Genomic DNA, 26,782 nt, shown 5'->3' with positions numbered 1-26,782 from the left:
TCTATGTTGGGCTGGTGCTTTTTGTTTTTAAATATTGGGCCTTGGCTCTTAAAAGAAATATCCATACAATCTATGTTGGGCCAAGCCCACGTAGTGCGTGTAATTAACCGCAAATCTGAAACAAAATTTATTTACTGCCTCAAAATTTCCCTCCAAACTTCAAATCTCCCTCCGAGCCATCACTATAAACCCTATTCTGCAACCAGCTTCCGAGATTCCTTTCCTCTCTGATTACTGATTTCTCATTCATTTCAAAGCTAAAAAATGTCGGATCAAGAAGACTTGGATCTCCTCCTTTCACTCGAAGATAGGGTTTTGGAAACCCCTCCGGCATCTCCCTCATCCCACTCTCCAGGTGTTCTTTCTAGGAATTTTTAATCCTTTAACATTTATCCATATCTTAAAAATTGGTCTGCTGATTTTCCCTGCCGGGGTCCTTTTTGTAGATTACCTATCGGATGATGAGCGACCTAAGCGAGTTGGGCAGACAGACATGTCTGTCTTTCGAGTTGAGCGACCTAAGAAGGCTCTCAAATCTAAACCCAATATTTCCAAGGCATCAAATGATTCGGAGGTGGAAAAGTTTTCGGGTTTACGGATTCGGTAAGTTATTGATATGTGCACATTAGATTCTTTCAAAAACAAAAGTCTTTTTTATTATTATTTTTTTATTGTTAATTGAGGCCTAGTGTTCCACCATGCTTTTTGGCTCAGGAATCAATTAGTCTCACCGCTTGAGCTGAGCAACCGCTTTTCTGATATCTGATTTGTTCGATTACCAGCAATAAAGTAAGTGAAATGTTTGTATAAGTTCATAAAATGCTCTGTTGTTTAATTGCATTGTAGATGATGATCGACTTCATGCCTATGTCTTAGGAATTTGCTATCAGGATATACCCTCTCAGGGCTGTTGGGGTCTTAACTGAGACGGGACAACCGAGGACTAGCTCTACTGGAAAGCCCTATGCAATTTGGAAAATGGGATGCTTGAAAGAAAATACTGTTTCAGTATTTTTGTTTGGCGATGCTTATCAGAGGAATAGCAATGAGAAGGCTGGGGCTGTGTTTGCCCTTTTCAATTGCGGTGTCCGCAATGATAATTCGGTGCCATTATTAAACTTTTTTTTTCATTGTTTTTATTAAGGGATAACTAGTAAAAACTCTAACTTTATGTTTCTTATATAGGAGAATGGGTTTTCGTTGAGTGTATATTCTGCAAGTAACATCTTAAAGATCGGCACTTCTGTCGATTATGGAGTTTGCAAGGGGAAAAGGAAAGATGGAATGGCTTGCACACTAGTCATTAATAAGTATGTTGTCTCTTACGCTGTTCCACATATGTCTAATGTGTCCATTGATGTCATCTTAGAATCTTAGATAGTTAGATAGTAGATATTTCTCAAATATATACTAAATAAATTATGACAAATTGACCAAAATGAACATTTTTATTTTTATAAAATTAAGAAAGTTTAAAATTAGACAACCCTAATAAGAAAAAACACGTTTTGAAAATGTATATGAGTCTTTGACTGGAGTACTGGATCCTAAACGTATTTTTCAATTGAACTTTTTTAATTGAAAAAAATAATATACACATTTGATAAATGCGTTTAATTTATTTTCACCACCTTTTGTGAAAATCATCAAATGCATTTCCCAAATGTATTTGATGTATCCATAGAAATACGTCAAATGCATTTCCTAAATGTGTTTTGTGATTTTTATTAAAACAAAATTAAAAACTCAATTATATTTAATAAATATGTTTGATCAATATTGCCGTTGTGGAGGGTATTTATTTGATTCTTATTAGGGGAGTTTGGTTCCAAAATATGTTTAATATAACATGAGAAATTCAGAATAGGAGGGGAATAAGATTCCTATGAACATGGCAAAAGAAGATCTAAATATTTTTCATATTTCCTTCAACAAACAAATTACAAATGTTACGGTAAGGGTAAACTAATTAAATTGAACAGAAATTTACAAGGGGATGAAAAACTGTTTATAAATTTGGAATTGATCCCTTTAATAACATAAATAAGAAACTAGTACTTAAAAAGTGTCCCGAAAAGAATAACTAAGTGGGTGAAAGATGAATCTTATACTTAAAGGTTCAAGTTTGATTCTTATCAACACTTTTGATCGAGCCTCCATGGAGTCTTTCTAGAGCAATTTTTCTTTCATGCATGATTAGGGCCTAGGGGTATTACACATGAGTGAATTTTATCCCTGCACACCTTTAAATAGTGATTGCGAATTTTCATCCCCTCATTAAAAATAATAATCTCTTATTATAATAAAGCAACAACTTTCTATCTAAACCATTTTTCCGCTCAAATGAAACGACGTCACTTCATATATATAAACTCAAGTCTACAGTAAATGGCGCTCAATAAAGATTAACGCGTGCAATTAAATTATGCCGGCTAATTTTTTGGTAATACCAACTAAAATAAAGCATTTTAAATAGACTTCTATTAGTTACAGACTTCTAAAGAGACTCTTTATATTAAAGACTTCTTCGAAAACATACTTCTCAAATCTCGAATAAATAAATATAAATACACTCATAATAAAGAGACTCAAGTCTGATCACCATGCTCTTGAAAACTGAAAGGTTGTCCGCAGCATTCATACTTCCAAGATAACATCATAGATTTTGAAATGCAGTATTACATTGTATATAAGCATATGACTATGGAGACATCCACTCCCCACTCCACCTTATCTTCAGTTTGTATCACCTGCCAAACAGAAGAAAGAAAACAAACAAATCAGCAAAGAAACCATGTCAATGTACGTAGCTGTAAAGGATATTGGTCCTCTCGATAGGGAGAAAGCCATCAGAGTAAAGTGTGTTATATGTTACGAAATCCCTGAAAAAGGGTCTACAGAGATTAAGAGTCGAGAAGTGTTGTTTTGCGATAAAGAGGTATGATGTTCAGTTTAATATTTTCTTTTACTGTTTAATTTTTAGGCTCTCCACAGATTTATGCTCAACCAAATATAGTGTTTAAACAGAATTTTTATCTACACATTATTGTTTTCTTTTTAATGTTTAACTAAGCTGTACATTATCTATGCTCTACATTTTCTAGGCTTTAAGCAGTTTTTTGCTATACAGATTTTTGTTTTCTTTTCACTGATTAACTATGCTATACATTATCTAGGCTTTAAACAAATTTTGATGCACACATTTTTGTTTTCTGTTCACTGATTAACTATGCTCTATGTTATCTATGCTCTACATTATCTAGGCTTTAAACAGAATTCTGATGTACACATTTTTGTACTCTGTTCACTGTTTAACTGTGTTCCAGGTTATCCTTATGAGCTATATTTTAGTATAGTGTGTAATATTTTATTTTACTGTTTAAAGTCTCTAAACCATTTTCTTGCTCTACCAAATCAAGGCGCTAAACAGATATTAAATCTACACTTTTTGTTTTCTCTTCAATGTTTAAGGTTTAGGGTTTAGGGTTATTTATTTATTTCTAATGTTTTATTTATTTCACTAACATTATTGCAGGGAACTTTCATTCATTTGAACATGCAAAATAACGATGTGAAAAAATATAACAATGTTTTCATAGAAGGGAAGCTGTATTCAGTCAAAAAAATTTTGGTCTTCACCCACTACTATATGTACAAAACTTGTGATCACAAGTATATGATCAGGCCAAACTATAAGACTCAGGTTAAGGCCATAAAATCCAAAGGTTTTCTTACTAAGATGTTTCAACTAAAAAACTATGACTCTTTGAAAGACCCTACTCAAGTGAATGACAAGGTTCTGTTTGGTAAGTATTTTGATCTTACTTTTGCTATTTTTCTTTGAACTATTTTTGTATTTCGTCTACTATTCATTTATTTTGTGATGATACAGATTTAATAGGCAGAGTTGTAGAGATCCATGCTCCAGTTGACAAGATAATAGTGGGTAGACCAGCAAAACTCATAGACTTTAAAATGGCTGATAATGAGTAAGTTTCATATTACAAATCTGTTCCTATATTTCAAGACATTAATTTTTTTCTAACACACTTGCCTATAGGGGAAATACCTTACAGTGCACTGTGTGGGACAGTCATGTTGCTGCCATGCTACCCTACTATGATGTAGGTCTTAAAGAACCATTAATTTTGGTACTACAGCTATGTCGGGCGAAGGTGGTCAATGGTAAGTTATAATGTTAGGTTATTCTTTTACACTATTTCTAGGTTTGCCAGTCTTCATTTACATCTATCATGCTAAATAGGTGAAGTCAGAATCACTAGCTGCTATGATGCTACCCAACTTCATTTCAATGCATCTTACCAGGAATTTGCTGATTTTAGGTCTCAGTAAGTGCCTAAATTTTTATTTATCTACACTCTACATTTTCAAAACTATTGTTTTACACATTTATACAATTGTTTATTAATTTTACCTGTAGGTTAACTGCTCCAAACAGTCCTTTGCGCAGTATAAGTACAGCAACAGTGCTGTCTCAATCAGCAGGCCTAGATGACTTTACCAGGGGTGCTTTGACTGTAACTACAGTATTTAATCTGTTGAAAAAGAAACAGGTTAGTCTCTATATTTATAAAGAGTCATAAATACAGTTTGGATACCTATCTCTTATTATAATAAGATAGATTACATATGAAAGACTAACCAATTAGTTTAAAACAAAAAAAAAAAAAAAATGCAGAATGGGGAGTTCTATGTACCTGCTGAAATTGTTGCAATTGAAGGTTCTTTCGGATGGATGTACATTTCTTGCATGTCACCGGGATCTAACAGAAAACTTTCAGACGAATCAGGTGAACTGATTTGTACCAATTGTGATAAGAAATATAAAGAAGGAATGGCAAGGTATCGGGTCAGAGTTATTGTTCTAGATAAAGGTCTAGATGATGCTCCCTTCCTATTATGGGATAGGGAGTGTTCTGAATTAGTTGGTATCCCAGCACACAGTTTGTACACAAAGTATAATAAGGTAAAATTAAATTTCTTCTAAACTAAACACGTACATACAGAGTCTGAGATGATATTTCTTACTAGAATGTATTTTATTTTTTTTGGTTAGGTTTCTGACATTCCAAAAGAATTGGAAACATTAGTGGGTATGAGAATGGTATTTAGGATATCATTAAAAATGGAGTTCATGAAGGGAGCTAATTCAGCGTACACTGTTATGAAAGTTCTAAGGGATGAAGCCTTAGTGTCAGCATACTGTTCTAAACTGATTGAAGACCAAGACAAGGACATGATATCAAAAATGTTAGATGAGGACGAGGAGGAAGAGGAGGACTCGGATCAGGTTTTGCTTATTTTATAAAGTCAAATAAAGTTGTACAGTTTTAATCTTATGGTTGACAGGTTTTAGACTAAACTTTATTTTAATATGCAGGAAGCTTCAAATGGAGACAATGAGGTCAACAGTCCATTAAATCTACATCAGTCTCAAAGCCTAGACAATGATCATTCAGAGGCAGATGGTGTGAAGCAATCGCTTATGGACCAGTTTTCATCCTCTAGCAAGAAGGGAAAAACTGTGGTGGTTAAACAAGAAAAAATCTGAGCTGTTCTGGGATACTACAAACTATTACCACATTATTGTGGTTTTTTTTTTTTTTTAATATTTTTAAAATGATCATTTGCCATGTTAAATTGGACTGTGTTTGTCCTGAACAATTTCATGTTATTGAGATCTATGATTAGACTATTTACCTTTGTTTTTTACCTATGATTTTTGGTAAACATTCATTACACTATGTTTATTACATATACTGTTAGATGTATGAATCTGAATGCAGGACAAGAAAGAAGCAACCACAGGGAAGCAACCACAAGGAATCAAACACAAGGAATCAATCACAAGGAATCAAGCACAAGGAATCAAGCACAAGAATATGGTAGTTAAGGAAGCAAACACATTCAACTAGTGTAACACACAAGGGTTTTCAATTACTAATCTGTAGCAATCTGCTATTTTGAAAACTGTACTCTATCAATTATTAAGTCTGAATTCTTAATTGGACTCTATCAAATGTAATCAAACTTATTATTTACAATGGTAACAGACTGTTCTGGTACTTTACAACTCACACACTTTAAATGTAGAGCATTAGCAAACTATCATCCAAAAAGTGTACAACTTAGTCTTTGATCAGTATGATACAACAAAAAAAGATATATGCAATGAAAATGGACTCTATCAAATGTAATCAAACTTATTATTTACAATGGTAACAGACTGTTCTGGTACTTTACAACTCACACACTTTAAATGTAGAGCATTAGCAAACTATCATCCAAAAAGTGTACAACTTAGTCTTTGATCAGTATGATACAACAAAAAAAGATATATACAATCAAAATGGTTATTTATACAGACAAACATTGGTAATTAAAATAATGGTTTTTTCTCGACCAAAAAAAAAAAAAAGTTATTTACATTGGAAACATCGTACTCTATTAAAATAATTAACTCACACACTCTAAATATCATCACTGGCAAACTATAATGAAAAGAAACTGCCTACACTTTTAAGTTTAAGCAGTTTGAAATTAAGTTTTAAATAAAAGAAACTGCTCACACTTTTGACTTTATTTATTAAGTTTCTGTATATTTTTGGTGTTTTTATGCATCAAAAAACAAAGAACAAACACAATACACTTATCATTCGTATATCTTTAAATAAACATTATTTAAAGAGTAAAAAAAATAAAAACTCAGCATAAATTCACTTGGTCAGTTTCAAATGAAATTACATTTTAAGAAGTCAAATGTATACCGAACCCAAATCAAGCCTAGAAATGTCAATTAAAAACTCATACACAGGTAAATTTGAAATAGAGGAGTAACACTGCAAGTAACTTCCTCATTACAAAATAAAACTGTTGTTTTCAAATTACAAGATGTATGATCATGTCTATCTGAAACCAAAGTACACAATCTAGGACTAACACTGTTGACATGAGGAAAAGTACATATCACACCTAATGTTAACACTACATAACAGTACATAGGACTCATAACAGTACAATTCAGACTAATTGTGATAAAATGTGAATACAAAATAAACAATTCAAAGTAATGTCTATTTGTGTTTTTTTTTAACATAACTATTACATTGGTCAAATTTCTAAAGAAGAAAAGTGTATAAATAACTCAATTAAATCCTAAACCACCAATCAAAACAACCTTTAAACAGTATATTCTTTCTATTCAGTTTTATTCTATTCAAAATATACTAAATAGAATATATTTAGGATAAATGAGTAAAAACATTTGGTAAACTGCAATCCATTGAAGTAAATATAATTTAAAACTGTTACACATTGAAATTTTACAATGAGTAGTAAAACTGCTCTTTTTAGCATTACAAAGTCAGACTGCTTTGGAACTGGATCAGCACAGTACATATGAGAAAAACTTTGACATTTTAGGCCTAACAACTTGGACATCACAGTACATATCAGATAACCTTTGGAAGATAAATTGGATGTACTAAATATTAAAAACGCAAAAACTATTTATATGAATAATAATTAAGGCTTATCAACCAAAAAGGGAAATAGACATGTAAAATGGTTTCTCTGCAATCCACTAAGTTGCTGTTTACAGTTAGGGCATCAGAACTGTAACTTCATCATTTGCCAAAGCTTAGAAAAAATGTTAGTCACAACTAAAATGATGAAGTTATTAGGATAACCTGGAACATTGAAAAGACCAAAAAAAAGTGTAAACACAAAATCTGTTTACAGACTAGACAATAATTTATAGCATAGATAATGTACAGCATACTTAACCAGTCATCAGAAAACAAAACTCTGTACATCATAAACTAAATAATTAAAAGAAAGTGGGAACATGTGTATTCAATATCATAAAAACTAATTGGCTTTGTTGTTTTCCAATAAAAAATGAAGAGTCATATCATTGCTTTTCATCATTACTATTACACTGCACTCTTAAATGCTAAAAACCCAATAAAAGCTTAACCTATTTGAATACAACTATTTCTAATACAAATAAAATCACAACAAAACACAGGAACATAAACAATAACAGCTCAGATATGAGGAAAATAGTTGCTTCTACAATAATAGGAAGCAAAAGGAAGCAAACATTCGACAATCAAGGTACCATAAACACTGCTTGAAACTGAAAATTTATACTTTACCTAAGAATTTTTGGTTCATTGCACAAATTTACACCTATTGAACTCTGTTGATGCCTGCTTACCTTCCCACCTTTGAATGTGTACATATAGATCTAACAACTACACCTCTGCAATTAAATTAGGTATCATTTGGTTAGTGTATAATATCCTAGGAATACTAAGAAGCCAATAATGTCTGATGTTAGGTATATAGAGAATAATACAAAAACAAATTAAAGATCTAGAATATGTTAAATATTCTAAGATAAGAATTTAGACAAACAAATTTGTACTCTTAAACTTATCTTGCATTTCAGTCCTTTAATCTGCATCTAAGTCATGAACACCGTACGGACCCATTTTCTTATCTGCTTGATCTAGAATTAGGAAACAAAAAAAAATATTAAATTTGATCTACAATTAGACGGTAAGACTTAATCTATAAGCAAATACAAACTACGATAGGGTATAAGACTTGCTTACCTTACATCTGATGTAGTCGAATAGGATAGTAATTGAAGATTGAGATACGAAGCTTGACGTTAGAACCTTAAAAATGCCGATCCGATTCTAAAAACCAAGATCGGAGATTAATAGTTCAGATCCTCGAACAACAACTAAACCGATCTCAGTGTGGTTTTCACAAATGAACCCTAATCGGATCTTACTGCAATCGGTTTAGGGGTTGAGATCTTCTACGAATTAAAGAAGATCTCAACACTGTAATGGCAGATGACGAGTTCTACTGTCGGAGATGGGGTTTTTTGTCTGAACAGATAGAGAGATAAGGTTATGTAGATGTGAGAAGATGCTAGCTGTACGAGAGTGTGGAAGAGAATGGATCAAGAAATGGCAGATCCATCTAGAAGACCCCTAAATGCAAATGACAGTATTCTAACATTATATTTGGTATAATTAGTAGGTAAATTTTGCTTTGTTTTTTTAATTATAGAATTATTGGTCAAATCTAGGTTGTGGATAATGGTCCACAATATTGTGTGAACAATTGGTCCATCATCTACATTTTTAATATACTCAAAGTATATTTAAATGTAATTTATTTTTTTTTTTGAATGTTAAATGTAATTTATTTCAATCACTTAAGTTATAATTTTTTAGACTTATGGTACATTATATACAATTATGTACACTAGGTAGAATAAAAAGTCACTTTCACAATATATAACTTACGTAGCTCAATTTTCAGAAATTAGTATATTACAAATGTATTTTATTTAGAATTATTTTGATAATCATATCGTTATGTTTAAAAGTAAAGGTACTTATCTATGAATATTTGCACCTTTTAATTGCAGAAAATGTTGAAAATTCTCCGGTTACAAGTACTCATAACGCTATTTTGAAAAAAAAATAGCTCAAAGTTACATACGGAATGCACACCACTACAAGTGGGTACTTCAAGTGATACACCAAAAAGTGGTCTAACAACAGGTAAACGCTCATGTCTTTTCAAATGTAATACCGTTTGGCATTTACTTAGGTCTAATACACTGTTTAGAATTTATTATTATTATTTTTTTAACATTATTGGAAACCTGCAGTGAATCCAGAGAGTATAAATATAAATATGAGTACATGCCTCATGGAATATACGACAAGCAAAAGTAACTCCAGACATTTTGTATTAGGCGGCAGAACTCCCTATTCATCCTGTACAACAAGCTCTACACATCCCGGTTAGTTATATTAAGGCATATACTTAATATTATTTATTTCATATCAGAACTCGGATATCATCAATGACAGACACAAAAAATTTTCATTTGTTGCAGAGGGTACAATAACTATGTCGAACAGCACACGATCACCTCTACAAAATATATCAAACCGTAAGTTCTAAAGTTCGATCTATTTTTAAGTTTGCTTAAGTAGTTATTTTTATTTATTGACCTTTTTTTTCTACTTAAAATAAAGTCGCTACCAGACAATGCAACAAGAGTCCATGCATGAATGAGGGTAAAGACCATAGCCAAGATAATGTGGTCAACCGCGATTTGTTTCAAGATTTTGAAGAAGTTTGCAATACTAATCGCATTTTAGAACAAATGGAAGACACTTGTGGTAAGTTCAACATACACTAACATTTGCGAAGTTACTTTACAAAAAAAATGTTCAAGTTTATGTATTTAGTTGTTTAAATCAAATGTATTACTGTATCGTAGGATTGGTCGAAATTCTGCAACAACCTATACAACATATTCCAAATGGTAATTCCTTTATTATTTAGAATCTTACGTAAATTCAAAATTATTTTATGTGTACGTTATTATGTTTAGTGTAGAAACCAATCGCATTCACCTTTTTGATAATAATCAGTTCAATACGTGTATGCATAATATGAAATGTTTAAGGTCATCTTATATAATTGACCTAAATTATATATAATTATCAATGTAGTTGAATACAAAGATCTTGGTGATGCAAATAACAAGTGTCAACATTGTGGAGCGCTGTTTTGGCACGAAGAAAGGATAAACAAAACAGTTATTCATGGCACCCCAAGATATTCAATGTGTTGCAACAACGGTAAGATTAAATTGCCACCAAACCTGAGGCCACCAGATGCAATTTACAATCTATTTTTTGGAGAAGGAGAAAAAAGCAAGCAATTCCTGCAAAACATTAGAACATACAATAGTATGTTTTGCTTCACGTCCATGGGTGGTAAAATAGATAGAAGCGTGAACAAGAACGGTGGTCCACCAATTTTCAGGATAAATGGCCAAAACTTTCACTACATTGGTAGTCTCTTGCCGGTCGACGGGAAAAAACCCCATTTTGCCCAGTTGTATATATATGATACTAATAATGAACTTAGTAATCGTATCAATTCTGTAAGGTACGTACCTGTTAATTAATTATATGTATACGTACAAGCATATTATACCGCACATCCATTCATATTATATGTGCATAATTCAATTGATTTTTTTGTCTCTTTCTAGGCCAGATGGTGAGCAAAACGGAATCCATGTAGAGATTGTTAATGATATTCAAGAAGTGTTGGATACATGTAATGTCTTGGTCAAATCATTCCGCATGGCACGATCTGAGCTACAAATGAATCCACTTGCTGAGGTCAAAATAAAATTGCTTGGGAAGAGATCAAAGGATGCCAGAACATACAATTTGCCGCAAGTTTCTGAAGTGGCAGCATTAATTGTCGGTGATATTGATACAAATATTGGAGAACGGGACATTATGGTGGAGACGAAAAGTGGCCTCTTGCAAAGAATTAGTGAATTAAATCCAGCTTACTTGCCGATGCAATACCCTCTGTTGTTTTCGTATGGTGAGGACGGATACAGGGAAGACATCTCCTTCTCTACATTAAAAGGAAACACAACTGGTCGTCAAAGGATAAGTCCTCGAGAATATTTTGCATACCGTATAATGTCGAGGGTCTCTGAGGTATCTACTTTATTGCATTCAAAGAGGTTATTCCAACAATTTCTGGTAGATGCCTATACAATGGTGGAGTCAGGAAGGTTAATCTATATAAGGACACACCAAAAAAGTTTGAGGTGCGAATCGTATAATTGCTTGAATGATGCATTAACACGCGGTGAAGTTGACCCCACTACTCAAGGAAAGAGAATAATATTGCCTTCGAGTTTTACAGGGGGTGCTAGATACATGATTCAAAATTACCAGGACGCCATGGCGATATGTAGATTGGTCGGATATCCTGATCTGTTTATCACATTCACATGCAACCCCAAGTGGCCTGAGGTACAACGCTTTTTGAATGATAGAAAGTTAAAACCTGAAGATCGTCCTGACATCATATGTAGATTATTCAAAATGAAATTGGATGCTCTAATCTCAGACTGTAGGAAGAACAAGTTATTTGGACCAGTAATGGGAGGTACGTTAATTAAATGCCGCTATTTCAAGATGTGCGAGAAAATTCACTGTACCTATTATTTGCTCTATTCTAATTTATTATTTCTTCTTATTTGTTAACAGTGATATATACCATAGAGTTCCAAAAAAGAGGATTACCGCATGCTCATATTCTCCTGTTTCTGGATAAAATCAATGGAACCCATTCTGTCGAAAAATTGGACCACATTATTTCAGCTGAGTTACCTGATCAAGAAGCTGACGCAGAATACTACAAAGTTGTTGAGGAGTTTATGATGCATGGACCTTGCGGGAAAGCCAGGTTGACTTCTCCATGTATGTCGAATGGTAAATGTACTAAACATTTCCCCAAAAAGTTTGTTAATTGCACAACTTTTGATGAGGATGGTTATCCTATATATCGGAGAAGAGACAATGGTCGTTCCGTGACGCGCAATGGGATTAACTTGGATAATAGGTACGTTGTACCACACAATAGGCATTTGTTGTTAAAGTATAGGGCTCATATTAATGTTGAATGGTGCAATCAGTCCCGTTCAATCAAGTACCTGTTCAAGTACATGAACAAGGGTCACGACAGGGTTACAGCAGAGTTTTACAGGACCAGCAATGATCAAGATGGACCGCAGGTTATTGATGAAATCAGTATGTACTATGATTGTAGGTACATATCGCCGTGTGAAGCATCGTGGCGGTTGTTCGGTTTTGATATACAGTTTAGGACACCACCAGTGGAACGATTGAGCTTTCACTTGCCGAATCAACAAAGTGTTGTTTTCGCAGATGATGATCCCGTTGACAACATTCTCAGCCGGCCAACAATCTTACAAAGCATGTTCCTGGAATGGTTTGAGGCAAATAAAACCTACCCTGAAGCAAGGAATTTGACATATGCTGAAATGCCAACGAAATTTGTATGGAAGAAAGATATTAGAAAATGGCAGCCAAGGAAAAGAGGATTTTCAATCGGTAGAGTATTCTATGTGCCTCCTGGGTCAGGGGAGATATTTTATTTGAGGTGTCTTTTGAATAAAGTCAAAGGTCCCACAAGTTATTTAGACATACAAAAAGTTGATGGGGTCGAATATGAATCTTTTAGGGATGCGTGTTGTGCTAGAGGATTAGTAGATGACGACAGAGAATATGTTCATGCTATAGAAGAAGCAAGTCACTGGGCAACACCTGTGAATTTGAGAAGATTGTTTGTCACTCTCTTGATGACTAACTCGATAGCAAAACCAGAGGTGGTGTGGGAAGCTGCGTGGATTCATTTGTCCGACGATGCACAATTCAAGATTAGACAAGAATTGGGAATTCCAGGTATTGTATTTTTTCATTTTTACTGTTACGATACAATTTGACCAAAAAAATTATAATAGTTGTTAATAATGTTATCACAGATTGGATTATATCAGAAGATGAAAAGAAGAATTTTGCACTTACGGAGATAGAAATAATGCTTTCAGCTATGGGAAAAAGTCTGAAAGACTTTCAAGGGATGCCCATACCCGATTTAGTTAATCATTCTAGAACAACTAATCGGCTGATACAGGAGGAATTGGCATATGATGTTAATGTAATGAAGGAAGAGAATGATACTTTGGTGGAGAAACTAACTGAAGAGCAAAGAACAATATATGACAACGTATTGCAAGATGCTGAGAATAATCTTGGAGGACTTTTTTTTGTTTATGGATACGGTGGAACGGGAAAAACATTCTTGTGGAGAGCATTATCTTCGGCTCTAAGGTCTAAGGGTGAGATAGTTTTGAACGTTGCATCGAGTGGCATAGCTTCTCTTCTATTACCCGGAGGAAGAACTGCCCATTCAAGGTTCGCAATACCCATCGCTGTTAACGAAGATTCAACCTGCAATATCAGCCAAAGCAGTCCTTTGGCACACTTGATCATGCAATGTAAGTTGATCATTTGGGATGAGGCACCAATGATGCATAAATTCTGCTTTGAAGCGTTGGACTGCTCTATGAGAGATATAATGCGTGCCAAGAATCCAAACAGCTTTGATATGAATTTTGGTGGAAAAACAGTGGTGTTAGGTGGAGATTTCAGACAGATTCTACCAGTCATTCCAAAGGGCACGAGGCAAGATATTGTGCTAGCAAGTATAAATTCTTCCTATCTTTGGAGAAGCTGTAAAGTGTTTAGGTTAACAAAGAATCTACGGCTTAGGGCTTTGAAATCAGATAGTGAAGTTCAAGAGATTGCGGATTTTGCAAAGTGGATTGCTAATATAGGTGATGGAACAATTGGTGATTCAATGGATGGAGAATCTGAGATAAATATTCCGGAACAATTTTTGCTCAACTGTGGAGAGGATCCTATTGCTACAATTGTTGATAGCACATTCCCTATGTTTCAAAGTGGCCACAGAGATCATGAATATCTAAAAGATCGTGCGATACTTGCGCCAACTTTGGATGTTGTAGATACAGTCAACGAATACATGAATGACTATAACAACGCTGAAGGAAGGACGTATCTCAGTTGTGATTCGGTATGCAAATCTGATTCTAATGTTGACATGCTTGCTGATCTGCACACCCCGGAATTTTTAAATGGCTTACGATGTTCTGGAGTTCCAAATCACTCATTGACTCTAAAAGTTGGCTCCCCAGTTATGCTCTTAAGAAATATTGATCACTCATTGGGATTGTGCAATGGTACAAGGATGATTATTTCAAAGTTGGCGGATCATGTTTTAGAAGCTCAAATACTGTCTGGATCAAGTGTTGGTACAAAGGTCTTAATTCCAAGGATGTCATTAACACCTTCTGATCCAAGATTGCCGTTTAAATTCCAAAGAAAGCAATTTCCGCTGATATTGTCATATGCAATGGCAATAAATAAAAGTCAGGGCCAAACACTGTCCAACGTGGATTTGTTTTTGAAGAGGCCGATTTTTAATCATGGTCAAATGTATGTAGCATTGTCAAGAGTTAATAATCCTAAGGGATTAAAAATTCTTATTTATGACGAAAATGTACAATCGAAAAATACGACTACAAACGTCGTATATAAAGAAGTATTCAATAATGTTTAATACATTTGAATTGATTTGAGGCAGTGTTTTTTTTATTATACAATAATATATATTATATGGTTGAAATATATTGCCGTGCATCGCACGGGTGGAACTACTAGTAATAATAATAATAATAATAATAGTAATAATAATAATAAAGGTAAAAATGCCACCAAATGCAAAATGGCTAGATGTGCATTGTGCAACGTTGAATAGATGCAACATTCACCTAACAAATTGTAGGAGAAAGTACTCCACACAATACATCTGCAATATTCCAATATAACATCATACACAAAGCCTTGATCAATAATAATCATTTTTTAAATTTGCATGTAATACCTCCTGGCCTGGTGCACAAAATTGATCAAGTACAGATAGATAGATGGGGATACAAGGACACAAGTTATAGTGCTACTTTTATTCTAGCAAACATACCAACGGGGTTCGAACCTGTAAGTTGTAAGGATGTCTTCAAAGCTCATACAGCGCTGCTATATATTGTAGATTATAGTAAAACCTCTTCTGCCAAAGAGTTTATCGATAGATACAAACATGAGCTTGGCATTCCGTAGTCTAGTCCCTGCAAGAGCAACGAGAAATTTAGACACTTATTCATCTTATGACAGGACTATCCATAGATACACGCAACCAGTTCAGTTGTATAACTAAAGTTGTAGAATGAGTTAATGAGTTGCCATCACTTGTGATAATAGAAAGGTAGAAGATGCTAACAAAAATGGTTCACGTTTAGACTGCCCTCTGCGTTTAGGGTATTGCCTATAACTACTGTCAAATTCCACAATAAAACAATATAAAGAAGTAGTCATCATATGTTTCATATTATTTCAAGGATAAGATATTTTACCAGTATTTGATCAAGCCATCCCAGCCACATGTAGCAACTTTACTTTGCTCCAATATGCCACTCACAACCAATGCATACCCCATCATGACACTTGAGGGTTCTAAAGACTTTGCAACTCTTCCAATCCCAAAACCAGCATCTACCTTCACCATCTCCGGAGAGGACAAACCGCCCATCAGGTGAGAAATTAACCTGACATGCATACCCAGCTACAACATGTCCAGCAAATCTCTTCTTCTTGTTCAGCTGGAACCTCTCTCTAGCGCTGTAGATAAGAATTTGATTGTCCAAACTCTGGGCCGCAAGCCAATTCCCATTTGGATGCGGTGAAATGGATGGCATAGAGTGCATATGGGGTTCACTAATATACTTAATAACAACAGGAATGCCGTATTCCCAAACGCGGAGAGATTTATCATCACTAGAAGTTACAAACCTCCTATTATCATCCACAAATGTGATTGTATTAACTGCTCCGAGGTGCTGATCATACTCCTGAGTAATCTGCCCAGTGTTAATATCCCACTGTACTATCTTCTTATCGCTCATACCCGCCAGAAGTACATTCTGTTTATCCTCATCGGGATTAAGCCTCACCACATAAGGTATCTTCCCGGTGGAAAATGTAGATATCACCTTGCCAGTCTCTGTATCCCAATACTTAATATTTTTGTCATAGCTTGCAGTTAAAAATTTAGTTCCATCATTGCAAAACCAAATATCTCTCACTGCCTTTGAGTGCCCCATGTAAGTCCTCATACACTTGCCTGAATTGAAAACATCCCATATCTTTACTTTTGTATCCATCCCAGCAGAGAGAATCAAATGGCCATGCTTGGGGAAGAACCTAATTGCAGAAACTCCTTTTGTGTGGCCACTCCAAGTATGCACCAATCTCTTTGGAATATAACAATGATCATTCTGTGGCTTTGCATCCTTAGGAGGTGCAATCCATGACCTTCCCTGATAATCCCTCTCTTCCTTACCATGAAATGTACTCTTCTCAACCAAAGGCTCTCCCTTTTCTCTTTCACCTTTCTCCTCACCCTTCTTCTTTGCATACTCTTCAGCATACTTCTTTTGCTCCTCAGTTAGATCAGTTTGCAAACCCTCCTTCTTCCCAGCCCAAGGGCTCTTTCTATTCTTCCTCAACCACACCACAGTGGCAGGATTGTCCACTTCTGCTGCATCAACATCCTCCTCACCATCTCCTTGCTCATTCTCCATCATCTCCTTCTTTTTCTCAAGCTTCCTCTTCTTCTGCTCATGCTGTGGTATATTATACACTGAAATTGCATCATTCTTCTTCAAAGCATCCATATCCCCAACAAAGTTATTTGCCGAGGGGTCAAATGCATAACCATATTTTTGAAACGTATTATACTGCTCATCGAAAACAAATGGCTCAATAGCAGCATTTTCCACAAACCCCAACTTGTGATTGCGGAGGCCCTGTGCAAGGCCATCCTTTGCATAAGGGTGTGCAGGGCCATAAATCGGTGCCCAGAGCTGGTCATAAGTGGGATTAAATGAGACTGTGTGTTGAGTTGGGTCAAGGGGTTTTGAAAGAGCTCGAGCCGCACTGCCAGCAACCGTGAGGGCCAACATGGTGTCGTTAACTTTTGGGGCAGCAGATTTGGATGGGAGTGACATCCGGACTGGAGATGAATCTGGAGAGGAGTGATTCGAATGCTCAAGCGGTTGGGAATTAGGGTTTTGGTTGGAGGATTGTGGTTGTTCTTCAGATTGCCCTTCATCGTCCATTTCATCATCAGCATACGAGTGTAAGAGATCCATGATATAAAGATTTCTGAATGACAAAACCTCAGACTATCATATATCTGCACAACGAAATATATCATAATGAATTTCACAGTGCATATTCAAAGGGAAGTAAAAAGGTTAATAATGGTTACGAGCAAGCATGTAACAACCTATTACACAAAGTCTACTGGATGTTATATTACAAATGCTTACAAACATCGGAAGTAAAAATGTAAAGTAAAAAAATCAAATAGAGCACAAAATGAAGTCTAGCTGCTATTGTTATCCAAAGTACTGAAATGCATATTTAATACAAGTGAAAATCAGGAAATGATTATGAGGCATAACTGAATCAGTGAGCAAGGAATATTAACACAAAAAAATACACAAAAGTTTCTGTTTCCAAAGACATTGCAGATGTTCCAGAAAGGTCTTCCCCCCGGCCCTCACCTCAATTCCCCCAAGGAACTAAGTAAATGAAAAGAATATCCAAAGGGAATGCTATTGAGTATTGACTGCTGCAGTCCTTCAATATCCATTTGCACATAAAGCCAACTCGTGTAACGTTTCTAGTCAAGGATAAATGAAGGGAGAAAAACTGTTACAAACTGACGAGAATCAGATTATGCTTTCCACCATGCTTTTTGGCTCAGGAATCAATTAGTCTCACCGCTTGAGCTGAGCAACCGCTTTTCTGATATCCGATTTGTTCGATTACCAGCAATAAAGTAAGTGAAATGTTTGTATAAGTTCATAAAATGCTCTGTTGTTTAATTGCATTGTAGATGATGATCGACTTCATGCCTATGTCTTAGGAATTTGCTATCAGGAGATACCCTCTCAGGGCTGTTGGGGTCTTAACTGAGACGGGACAACCGAGGACTAGCTCTACTGGAAAGCCCTATGCAATTTGGAAAATGGGATGCTTGAAAGAAAATACTGTTTTAGTATTTTTGTTTGGCGATGCTTATCAGAGGAATAGCAATGAGAAGGCTGGGGCTGTGTTTGCCCTTTTCAATTGCGGTGTCCGCAATGATAATTCGGTGCCATTATTAAACTTTTTTTTTTCATTGTTTTTATTAAGGGATAACTAGTAAAAACTCTAACTTTATGTTTCTTATATAGGAGAATGGGTTTTCGTTGAGTGTATATTCTGCAAGTAATATTCTGCAAGTAACATCTTAAAGATCGGCACTTCTGTCGATTATGGAGTTTGCAAGGGGAAAAGGAAAGATGGAATGGCTTGCACACTAGTCATTAATAAGTATGTTGTCTCTTACGCTGTACTCTATACTCTAATACTCGTGTTTTCACAAATATGCATTTAGGAATGGTTCTACATCTCTAAGAGAGTTACAGTTCTCAGATGAATAAAGTTATTGATTTTTGTATTTTAGGAATTGTAATCTCAGTTTTCTAAGTATATTTGCATTTTCTAGTCTAGTCAATAAATGTGTTGAGTTTTCCACCAAAGCATACTCTATTGTAGCAAAGATTCAGGCATATAATGTGTTATCCTCTTACCATCTAATTATGGGTATTCATCAACTTCTTGTAACAGAACTCGTTTTGTACCTTTGCTTGCTTATGTAGAATCTTATATTCCATTGTTTCTTGATAAAATCAAGGATGTTGTGTTGATTTTAGGAGTTGTATCTCCTTGTAATATGAGTTATCTCTCATTACTTATGAAGTCATTTACACTTGCAGACGTAATGGTATATATTGCAGCTACCATAGACAGGTAATTTAAATAATGTTTACAATAGTCTCAATCAAAATAGACTAGTGCTATTTTCTAATGTTTGTTCTTTCAGAAAACATCAGAGAAGTACTCTGTCACAAGGACCGAACTCAAGGGAGGGTGGGTAACACTCTTGTCATTGCAATGAAAAATAAAGTGCTTTGTTTTAGTCCCCCACCCCAATTCCATTTATTAAATGTCTTGTAATTTTTATTATCAGGAACCTAAGAACTGCTTTTAGGGGTCCTCTCAAATCAGAAGGAATCTATATGGTTGACCCTTTAGCTGACAAAACAAACTTAGCAAAGAACAAAGCAGTGAAATTATTTTCTGCAGAACAATTAAAAGAAGCTTTGAGGTTTGTTCAAAATTAGAAAACAAGGTAAAAAACTTGTAAAGGTAAACATAGTTCATAAAACGGAAAGTAGATGGAGGGGTCTGACTTGGGTGGAGCAGGGTGGAGCATGGAGGGGTCTGACTTGGGTAGAGCATCCTAAGGATGCTTGGGTGGAGCAGCCTCCTGATTGGAGGCGTCTGGTAGAGCAGCCTCCCGATTTGAGCCGTCGGACAAACTTAGGCACGCTCGTTCCGCATAAGTCCGCAACGTAGGCACATTCGTTCCGCATATGCCCGCAACGTAGGCACACTCGTTCCGCATATGCCCGCAACGTAGGCACACTCGTTCCGCATAAGTCCGCAACCTCGGCACCCTCGTACCGCATAAGTCCGCAACCTCGGCACCCTCGTACCGCATAATTCCGCAACCTCGGCTCCCTCGTACCGCATGAGTCCGCAACTTAGGCACCAACGTTGCGCATAAGTCCGCAACTTAGGCACCCTCGTTCCGCATAAGTCCGCAACTTAGGCACCCTCGTTCCGCATAAGTCCGCAACTTAGGCACCCTCGTACCCCATAAGTCCGCAACTTGGGCACACTCGTTCCGCATGAGCCCGCAACGTAGGCACACTCGTTCCGCACAAGTCCGGCACTTAGGCACACTCGTTCCGCATGAGTCCGCAACTTAGGCACGCTCGTACCCCATAAGTCCGCAACTTGGGCACACTCGTTCCGCATGAGCCCGCAACGTAGGCACACTCGTTCCGCACAAGTCCGGCACTTAGGCACACTCGTTCCGCATGAGTCCGCAACTTAGGCACGCTCGTTCCGCATAAGTCCGCAACGTAGGCACACTCGTTCCGCATAAGTCCGCAACTTAGGCACCCTCGTTCCGCATAAGTCCGCAACTTAGGCACCCTCGTACCCCATAAGTCCGCAACTTGGGCACACTCGTTCCGCATGAGCCCGCAACGTAGGCACACTCGTTCCGCACAAGTCCGGCACTTAGGCACACTCGTTCCGCATGAGTCCGCAACTTAGGCACGCTCGTACCCCATAAGTCCGCAACTTGGGCACACTCGTTCCGCATGAGCCCGCAACGTAGGCACACTCGTTCCGCATATGCCCGCAACGTAGGCACACTCGTTCCGCATGAGTCCGCAACTTAGGCACACTCGTTCCGCATATGCCCGCAACGTAGGCACACTCGTTCCGCATAAGTCCGCAACGTAGGCACACTCGTTCCGCACAAAGTCCGCAAAGCCCGCAACGTAGGCACCATCGTTCCGCATGAGTCCGCAACTTAGGCACCATCCGTTCCGCAACAGTCCGCACTTAGGCACCATCGTTCCGCATGAGTCCGCAACTTAGGCACTAACGTTGCGCATAAGTCAGCAACTTAGGCACACTCGTTCCCCATAAGCCCGCAACGTAGGCACCATCGTTCCGCACAAGTCCGCAACTTAGGCACGCTCGTTCCGCACAAGTCCGCAACTTAGGCACGCTCGTTCCGCATAAGTCCGCAACGTAGGCACACTCGTTCCGCACAAGTCCGCAACTTAGGCACACTCGTTCCGCATAACTCCGCAACTTAGGCACACTCGTTCCGCATATGCCCGCAACGTAGGCACCATCGTTCCGCATAAGTCCGCAACGTAGGCACACTCGTTCCGCACAAGTTCGCAAAGCCCGCAACGTAGGCACCATCGTTCCGCATGAGTCCGCAACTTAGGCACCACCCGTTCCGCAACAGTCCGCACTTAGGCACCATCGTTCCGCATAGTCCGCAACTTGGGCACACTCGTTCCGCATGAGTCCGCAATGTAGGCACCATCCGTTCCGCAACAGTCCGCACTTAGGCACCATCGTTCCGCATGAGTCCGCAACTTAGGCACTAACGTTGCGCATAAGTCAGCAACTTATGCACCGCCGTCCGCACTTAGCCACTTAGTACGGAACTCTGTCCGCACTTAGGTACCAGCGTGCCACATCCGTCCGCAACGTAGGCACCAACGAAGTTCGAGTGAAACGTGGCTAAGTCCTTGGCCACTAAACACTTGTACACAGAACTTGAAACTTGTGAATACTTTGACACTTAGCCATTTTTTCAAGCCTTTGTTTCTTGATTGAGCGCTTAACCACTTAGACATCCTAACCATTCTTGGAATTGTAACCTCTCGCGTAATAGTGTGGATTGAATTGGATTTCATAGGGAGTGATGAAAGGCGGGTTGGATAGGGGGTGGGAGGGACGAATCGGAGCGACAAAGGGCTGAATCTCACCTCGCTGTTCAGTCCTGCCACTTCAAAGATCAAATCTTTTTCGAATTTGACTTTGGCATTGAACTCCTCTAACATCTTGGTATGTTGATGAATGAAGGCAGTGTCAATAACCTGAGAAGGTGGTGGCACTGGGTCAGGGTCACTTAGATTTTCAACCCCTGATGGATTTTCAAACTTCGGGAGGAGTTTGAAAACATTAGATTCAACCTGTAAAAAAACAAAAAAAAAAAAATTAAACAAAAACTAAATAAATTAACTAATTTTCAAACTAAAACTAATTTATACCTCTGAGAGACTATTTTTTATTGCATCCAAGTTACTCTGAGCTTCAGCAAAGACTTTTAAAGTCTTTTCTAATTCCCGTTTCAAGTGACGTTTATCCTCAGTTATCCTGAGGATAAAGTCATCCTCCAAACTCATAATTTTGACCCACTTATCGGTTGATGCCGTAGCTAAATCCATCACTGCAAATAGTAAATAACTTCAATAAATTCATATGGAAACAATAATATGTACGGATTAATAAAAAAAATAATACAAATTTAAATAAAACAATAATTAATAATAAAAAAATAAAAAACAATAATTAATAATTTAAAAAAATAAAAAACAATAATTAATAATTAAAAAAAATTAAAAAACAATAATTAATAATTAAAAAAATAAAAAACAATAATTAATAAAAAATTAAAAAACAATAATTAATAATTAATAATAAAATAAAAAAACTAAAAAACAATACAATAATAATTAATAATTAATTAATACAAATTTAAATAAAATTAAAAACTTACAATGTTCCGGACTCTATCTCCTTTTCAATATATCGGGTCATTGAATTGGTCTCGCCTCAGGCTTCTATATTTAGAAGCCTGAGGCTTCGTTTTTTTCATCACTTTCCCATGTGGGACTAAAGAAGCTTGGTCTTTGATGGCCCCCTCATCACCTCATCGGTACTAGTAGCAGTAGTCTGAGCTCCGGGGTTTGGATCATCCACTGAAGTGGTCAAACCTTCATTGTCATCTGAATTCACAAATCAAAAGATTTAGAACTATGGATACAGATTAAACAGGTCATTCTGGACTCTGGAGCCATAAAGCAGTTTATAACACTACAGTATGTAATGACATTTCAAATTGCATACCAAGATCCTCTGTTGACGTTGAGACATCTATTTTATTAGGTGAAGTCCTGCTAGTATCACCAAACATGCCACCAGTAGAAGCTTTTCGTAGTTTTGACAGCAATAGCTTCTTCTCTGCACAAGAATTGAGGAAGGATACAGTCATTGAATGAAAATACACAAGCCTTTTAAAGATACACAATATGTTTAGAGGGTCCAGGGTGGAAAGCGGTACATCCCAGATCATTCTGAATTAACCAATTTCAATACTACAAATAAGCAAAAGATACACTGCTTATAAATTACAGTAAAAGTCAGCGGAATTTTCATCAGGTTATTTTGATTACAAACTTCTTCAAGCTGCTTAGAGATCTACTTCACTGAACTGTGGAAGTGTGGAACTCTTCTTTTTACAAACTGTGGAACTCTTCTAAAACAGGTAATATATAATTCTGTACAACAATTTTCCCGGACTGCAGTATGTCCTTTGGTAAGAATGAAAATAAAATATCAACACACAGACACATCACATATATTTGGCACTTAGTTGATTGCAAAAAACATTATTGACTTTTCATCTCACAACTTGCAGACACCACAGGACAATGAAAAATCAGTTTGCTTGTACCGACTCCTCCAGTAAGTAATAGGATTACATTCGGGTGAATAAGTGAATTAATGGAAGTGGATAATTGTAAAACTATTTTAGTTATCTTTGTATAGTTTAACCCTCATAAATAATATAAGCCTCATTTCTCTTAGCATCATGTTAAATAGTTATGTTCTAATGTAAATGAAACAGGTGCATAATCAGTCAATAGATTACCTTCTTGTAATGCATCAACAGTTGATTGCAAATCTTGACGTTCTTTTTCAAGGCTAACGATTTTCTTTCTGTATGACCAAAACAAAAAAATTATAAAGATGACTTAGGTAAGACAGCATAAATAATAGGAAACCAGCCAAACTCTTGCATTCACCTAATATCTGCTTCATTATTTAACATTTTAATATAGGATGCATATTGTAAGTACCAGATGCAGATAGGGATAGCACTGTTTGAAGAGAGAAGGAGAGGGAGAGGTGCAACCATGGCAGACAGTACTCACCGTCATCAGTCCTGTCGCACCTCAGATGAGAATCAACTTTAGAGGGAACATTTTGGTTAAATTTGTACTTACCAGTCACAAGACTAATAGCCTATAATCTTTCACTTTTCAAATAAGAGACTTTCTTTATAAGAATGGACTTTTTTTTTCGGGTACATTAACAGGGGAGCTAATGCTTATGGCTTGATTTCCCTTCTTACTCGTGAATTATGGCATTTTAACCAAAATATTAGAATTAATTATCTTGGTGAAATTAATTACAGGCATGACACACTTCCTTGAAAATGCACAGATCCTCTCACCAATTTATCTTCAACAACATTCAATGGGACCTACTGACACAGAACTATTTCCCATGATAGAGATAGCATCACAGCTTGTACAACCAGAAACAGTCTAAAAATCATATAATCCCCAACTCCCCCCTCTGGGGACAGAGCCAGCCCATTGAGGAAAGACCAAACCAAAAGTTGGAAACAAGTAAATGGAAGGAATGAACAAAATCAGATCAAAACAATGAAATGACAATTGAGAAATAAATACACAGAGAGAGACAAGCTTTGACCATACTTGAAAGAAGAAACTTCAGCTTCTCTCTTTTCCAACTCCTTCTCCAATTAAAGTTCATTAGATCTCAGCCGAAGTGCCTACAAAAGCATTAAGATAACAACTCATGTTAGAGTAAGAAAGAAGAGCATTAATTACACAAGTACATATCCTATCCATACCTTAAAGAAAGAGAAAGAAGAAGGAAAAAATGAATTGAAGAAATAAGCAAAGGGGGACCTCAGGTAAAAGAAAAATCAATAGATATTACAATGACAAAGTTCTAGAAATTTGATATGTGTGCATTTGGGGCATTGGAAGTAGGACAAATAAAGGGATTAGAGAAGGACAAAAGTGACAATAAATACTATAATATAAATCAAAGATATAAGTTACTAAGAGGTTAAGAAAATTCATTCTGGTCACTCGACAACACTAATGATGACTCCATGTCTAAGAACATATCAATACAAAAGAAACAGAAAAGGTGGATTGTGAATAGTGTAAAAGATAGCAAGAAGCAGGCAGTTCAATGATCATTTCAACATTCATTCTTTACTCAAATTACAAAAACACATATTCATATGGATATGTATTCATTTTTCTGCAGAGATTGTATCTTCTTGAATGAAAATTTAATATGTACAACCAAAGTTGTTTCGTAAAAATGGATAAGAATCAAATATTTAAGAAGTGGTAACACAATAATATCACCTAAATTCTGCATTACTTGAAATTTTATGTTAAGTAAAGGAGGCAGAGAATACTGGAATTTTCTTTCAATACCTTCTCTTCCAAACCAATCACTTCAGATGCCAAAAGCTTCGAGCGTTCATCAGCAGCATTACATTCAAGCTGAACATTAGCATATTCGGCCTTCACAGCCTCAAGTTCAGCCTGTTTACATGGTTTGAAACAGAACTGAAAAATTACACTACCTCCAGGAGGCATAAATAATGAAGAAAGAACACTCAGCTAGAACAACTATTACAAAATACAAGTAAAAGCTTGATTCTTGATTAAGGCGGCTGACAAGACTGACATAGGACTAAGAACTCACGATTTTCATAACATATGATAGACTCAGATATCAAGGTAATCAAAAAGGAAATATTGAAATGTGGTATACAATTAATGCACCAATTACTAGGGCCCATGATGACATTAATGAACTCCACAAGGTCAAATTATGAATTTTCAGACTATTAAATTTATAATGTGTGTTTTACTATGCATTTATATGGTTTATGTTTATTTCACAGAGATGTTACACTGATTGGTTGCTTAGATATGCTTTTATAGTTTTTTTTATCTAACCTTTAACTAGTATTTATTACTTTGTACAGAATCAAGCTATCCCAAATGCTTAAATTTGCAACTTCCTGCAGCATCATTAAATGGAAGTATATTTTGAATAGTTGAAGATAATTACAAGTTTAATGCCTAAGTGTATAAAAATGTTATGGCCTAGATCAGAGTAACTATTACTTTACAAAATGGTAATTAAATAGTTACAATCATTTAGGTATTTAAATCTATGATTAACAATTTAAACAACAATCTGGACATTAAAGCATAGAACAAACAAAAATTTCAAATTAGGACTGAACCAACTTCTCCAAATTAGAAAATTGGTAAAATTAGATTTATAATATGTAAAATAATATAAATATTACCTGATAAAGTAGGATGTTTTACGAGCTGCTGTCCAAGAGCTACTTTGTTGGTGGCGCCATTTCACCACAAAGGATTCGATTAAGGTTTCTACTGGATATAAGAGCTAGAAGTGATGTAATTAGAACCATACTGGTACAATTTTTCGTCGTGCATAGCTTGGATTTAGTTTTGTTGCGCAAGGGTTGGCTTGGTTTCTATTTGTGTCGACGGAGGAGGGTTTCGGGCGGAGACGCGAAAGGGTGT

General features: G+C 36.2%; 1 protein-coding gene, 1 long non-coding RNA gene and 1 pseudogene across 3 annotated transcripts; 1 reads left to right on the top strand and 2 right to left on the bottom strand.

The window, feature by feature from the left end:
- On the top strand, positions 1–18,871 carry LOC109161952. Of its 2 annotated transcripts, none has more exons than XM_019310539.1 (4): positions 1–355; positions 447–603; positions 18,376–18,450; positions 18,538–18,871. In XM_019310539.1, exons 1-4 carry the CDS (start codon positions 265–267, stop codon positions 18,581–18,583), a joined length of 369 nt encoding a protein of 122 aa, XP_019166084.1. In that variant the 5' UTR covers positions 1–264; the 3' UTR covers positions 18,584–18,871. The 2 variants fall into 2 exon arrangements, with proteins under 2 accessions (XP_019166084.1, XP_019166085.1); XM_019310540.1 differs by lacking the exons at positions 18,376–18,450; positions 18,538–18,871 and adding exons at positions 715–789; positions 877–1,310.
- LOC109161955 lies at positions 3,773–8,446 on the bottom strand. Its single transcript, XR_002050980.1, has 3 exons — positions 8,181–8,446; positions 4,719–4,816; positions 3,773–4,556 (listed from the first exon to the last, which is right to left on the bottom strand). It is a non-coding gene; the product is annotated as an uncharacterized LOC109161955 (long non-coding RNA).
- On the bottom strand, positions 15,321–26,782 carry LOC109161951 (annotated as a pseudogene).

The sequence above is a fragment of the Ipomoea nil genome, unplaced genomic scaffold (assembly GCF_001879475.1).
Source record: "Ipomoea nil cultivar Tokyo-kokei standard unplaced genomic scaffold, Asagao_1.1 scaffold2926, whole genome shotgun sequence".
Taxonomy (NCBI): Eukaryota; Viridiplantae; Streptophyta; class Magnoliopsida; order Solanales; family Convolvulaceae; genus Ipomoea; species Ipomoea nil.
This window is presented reverse-complemented; position numbering and strand designations above follow the sequence as displayed.

What these genes read in the sequence shown, in the direction of transcription:
- LOC109161952 (XM_019310539.1), top strand. Translation starts at nt 265, where the DNA reads ATGTCGGATCAAGAAGACTTGGATCTCCTCCTTTCACTCGAAGATAGG. An exon ending in TTTTCGGGTTTACGGATTCG is followed by an intron (nt 604 to 18,375) that starts GTAAGTTATTGA and finishes TTTTTGGCTCAG; the next exon opens with GAATCAATTAGTCTCACCGC. An exon ending in GTTCGATTACCAGCAATAAA is followed by an intron (nt 18,451 to 18,537) that starts GTAAGTGAAATG and finishes CCTATGTCTTAG; the next exon opens with GAATTTGCTATCAGGAGATA.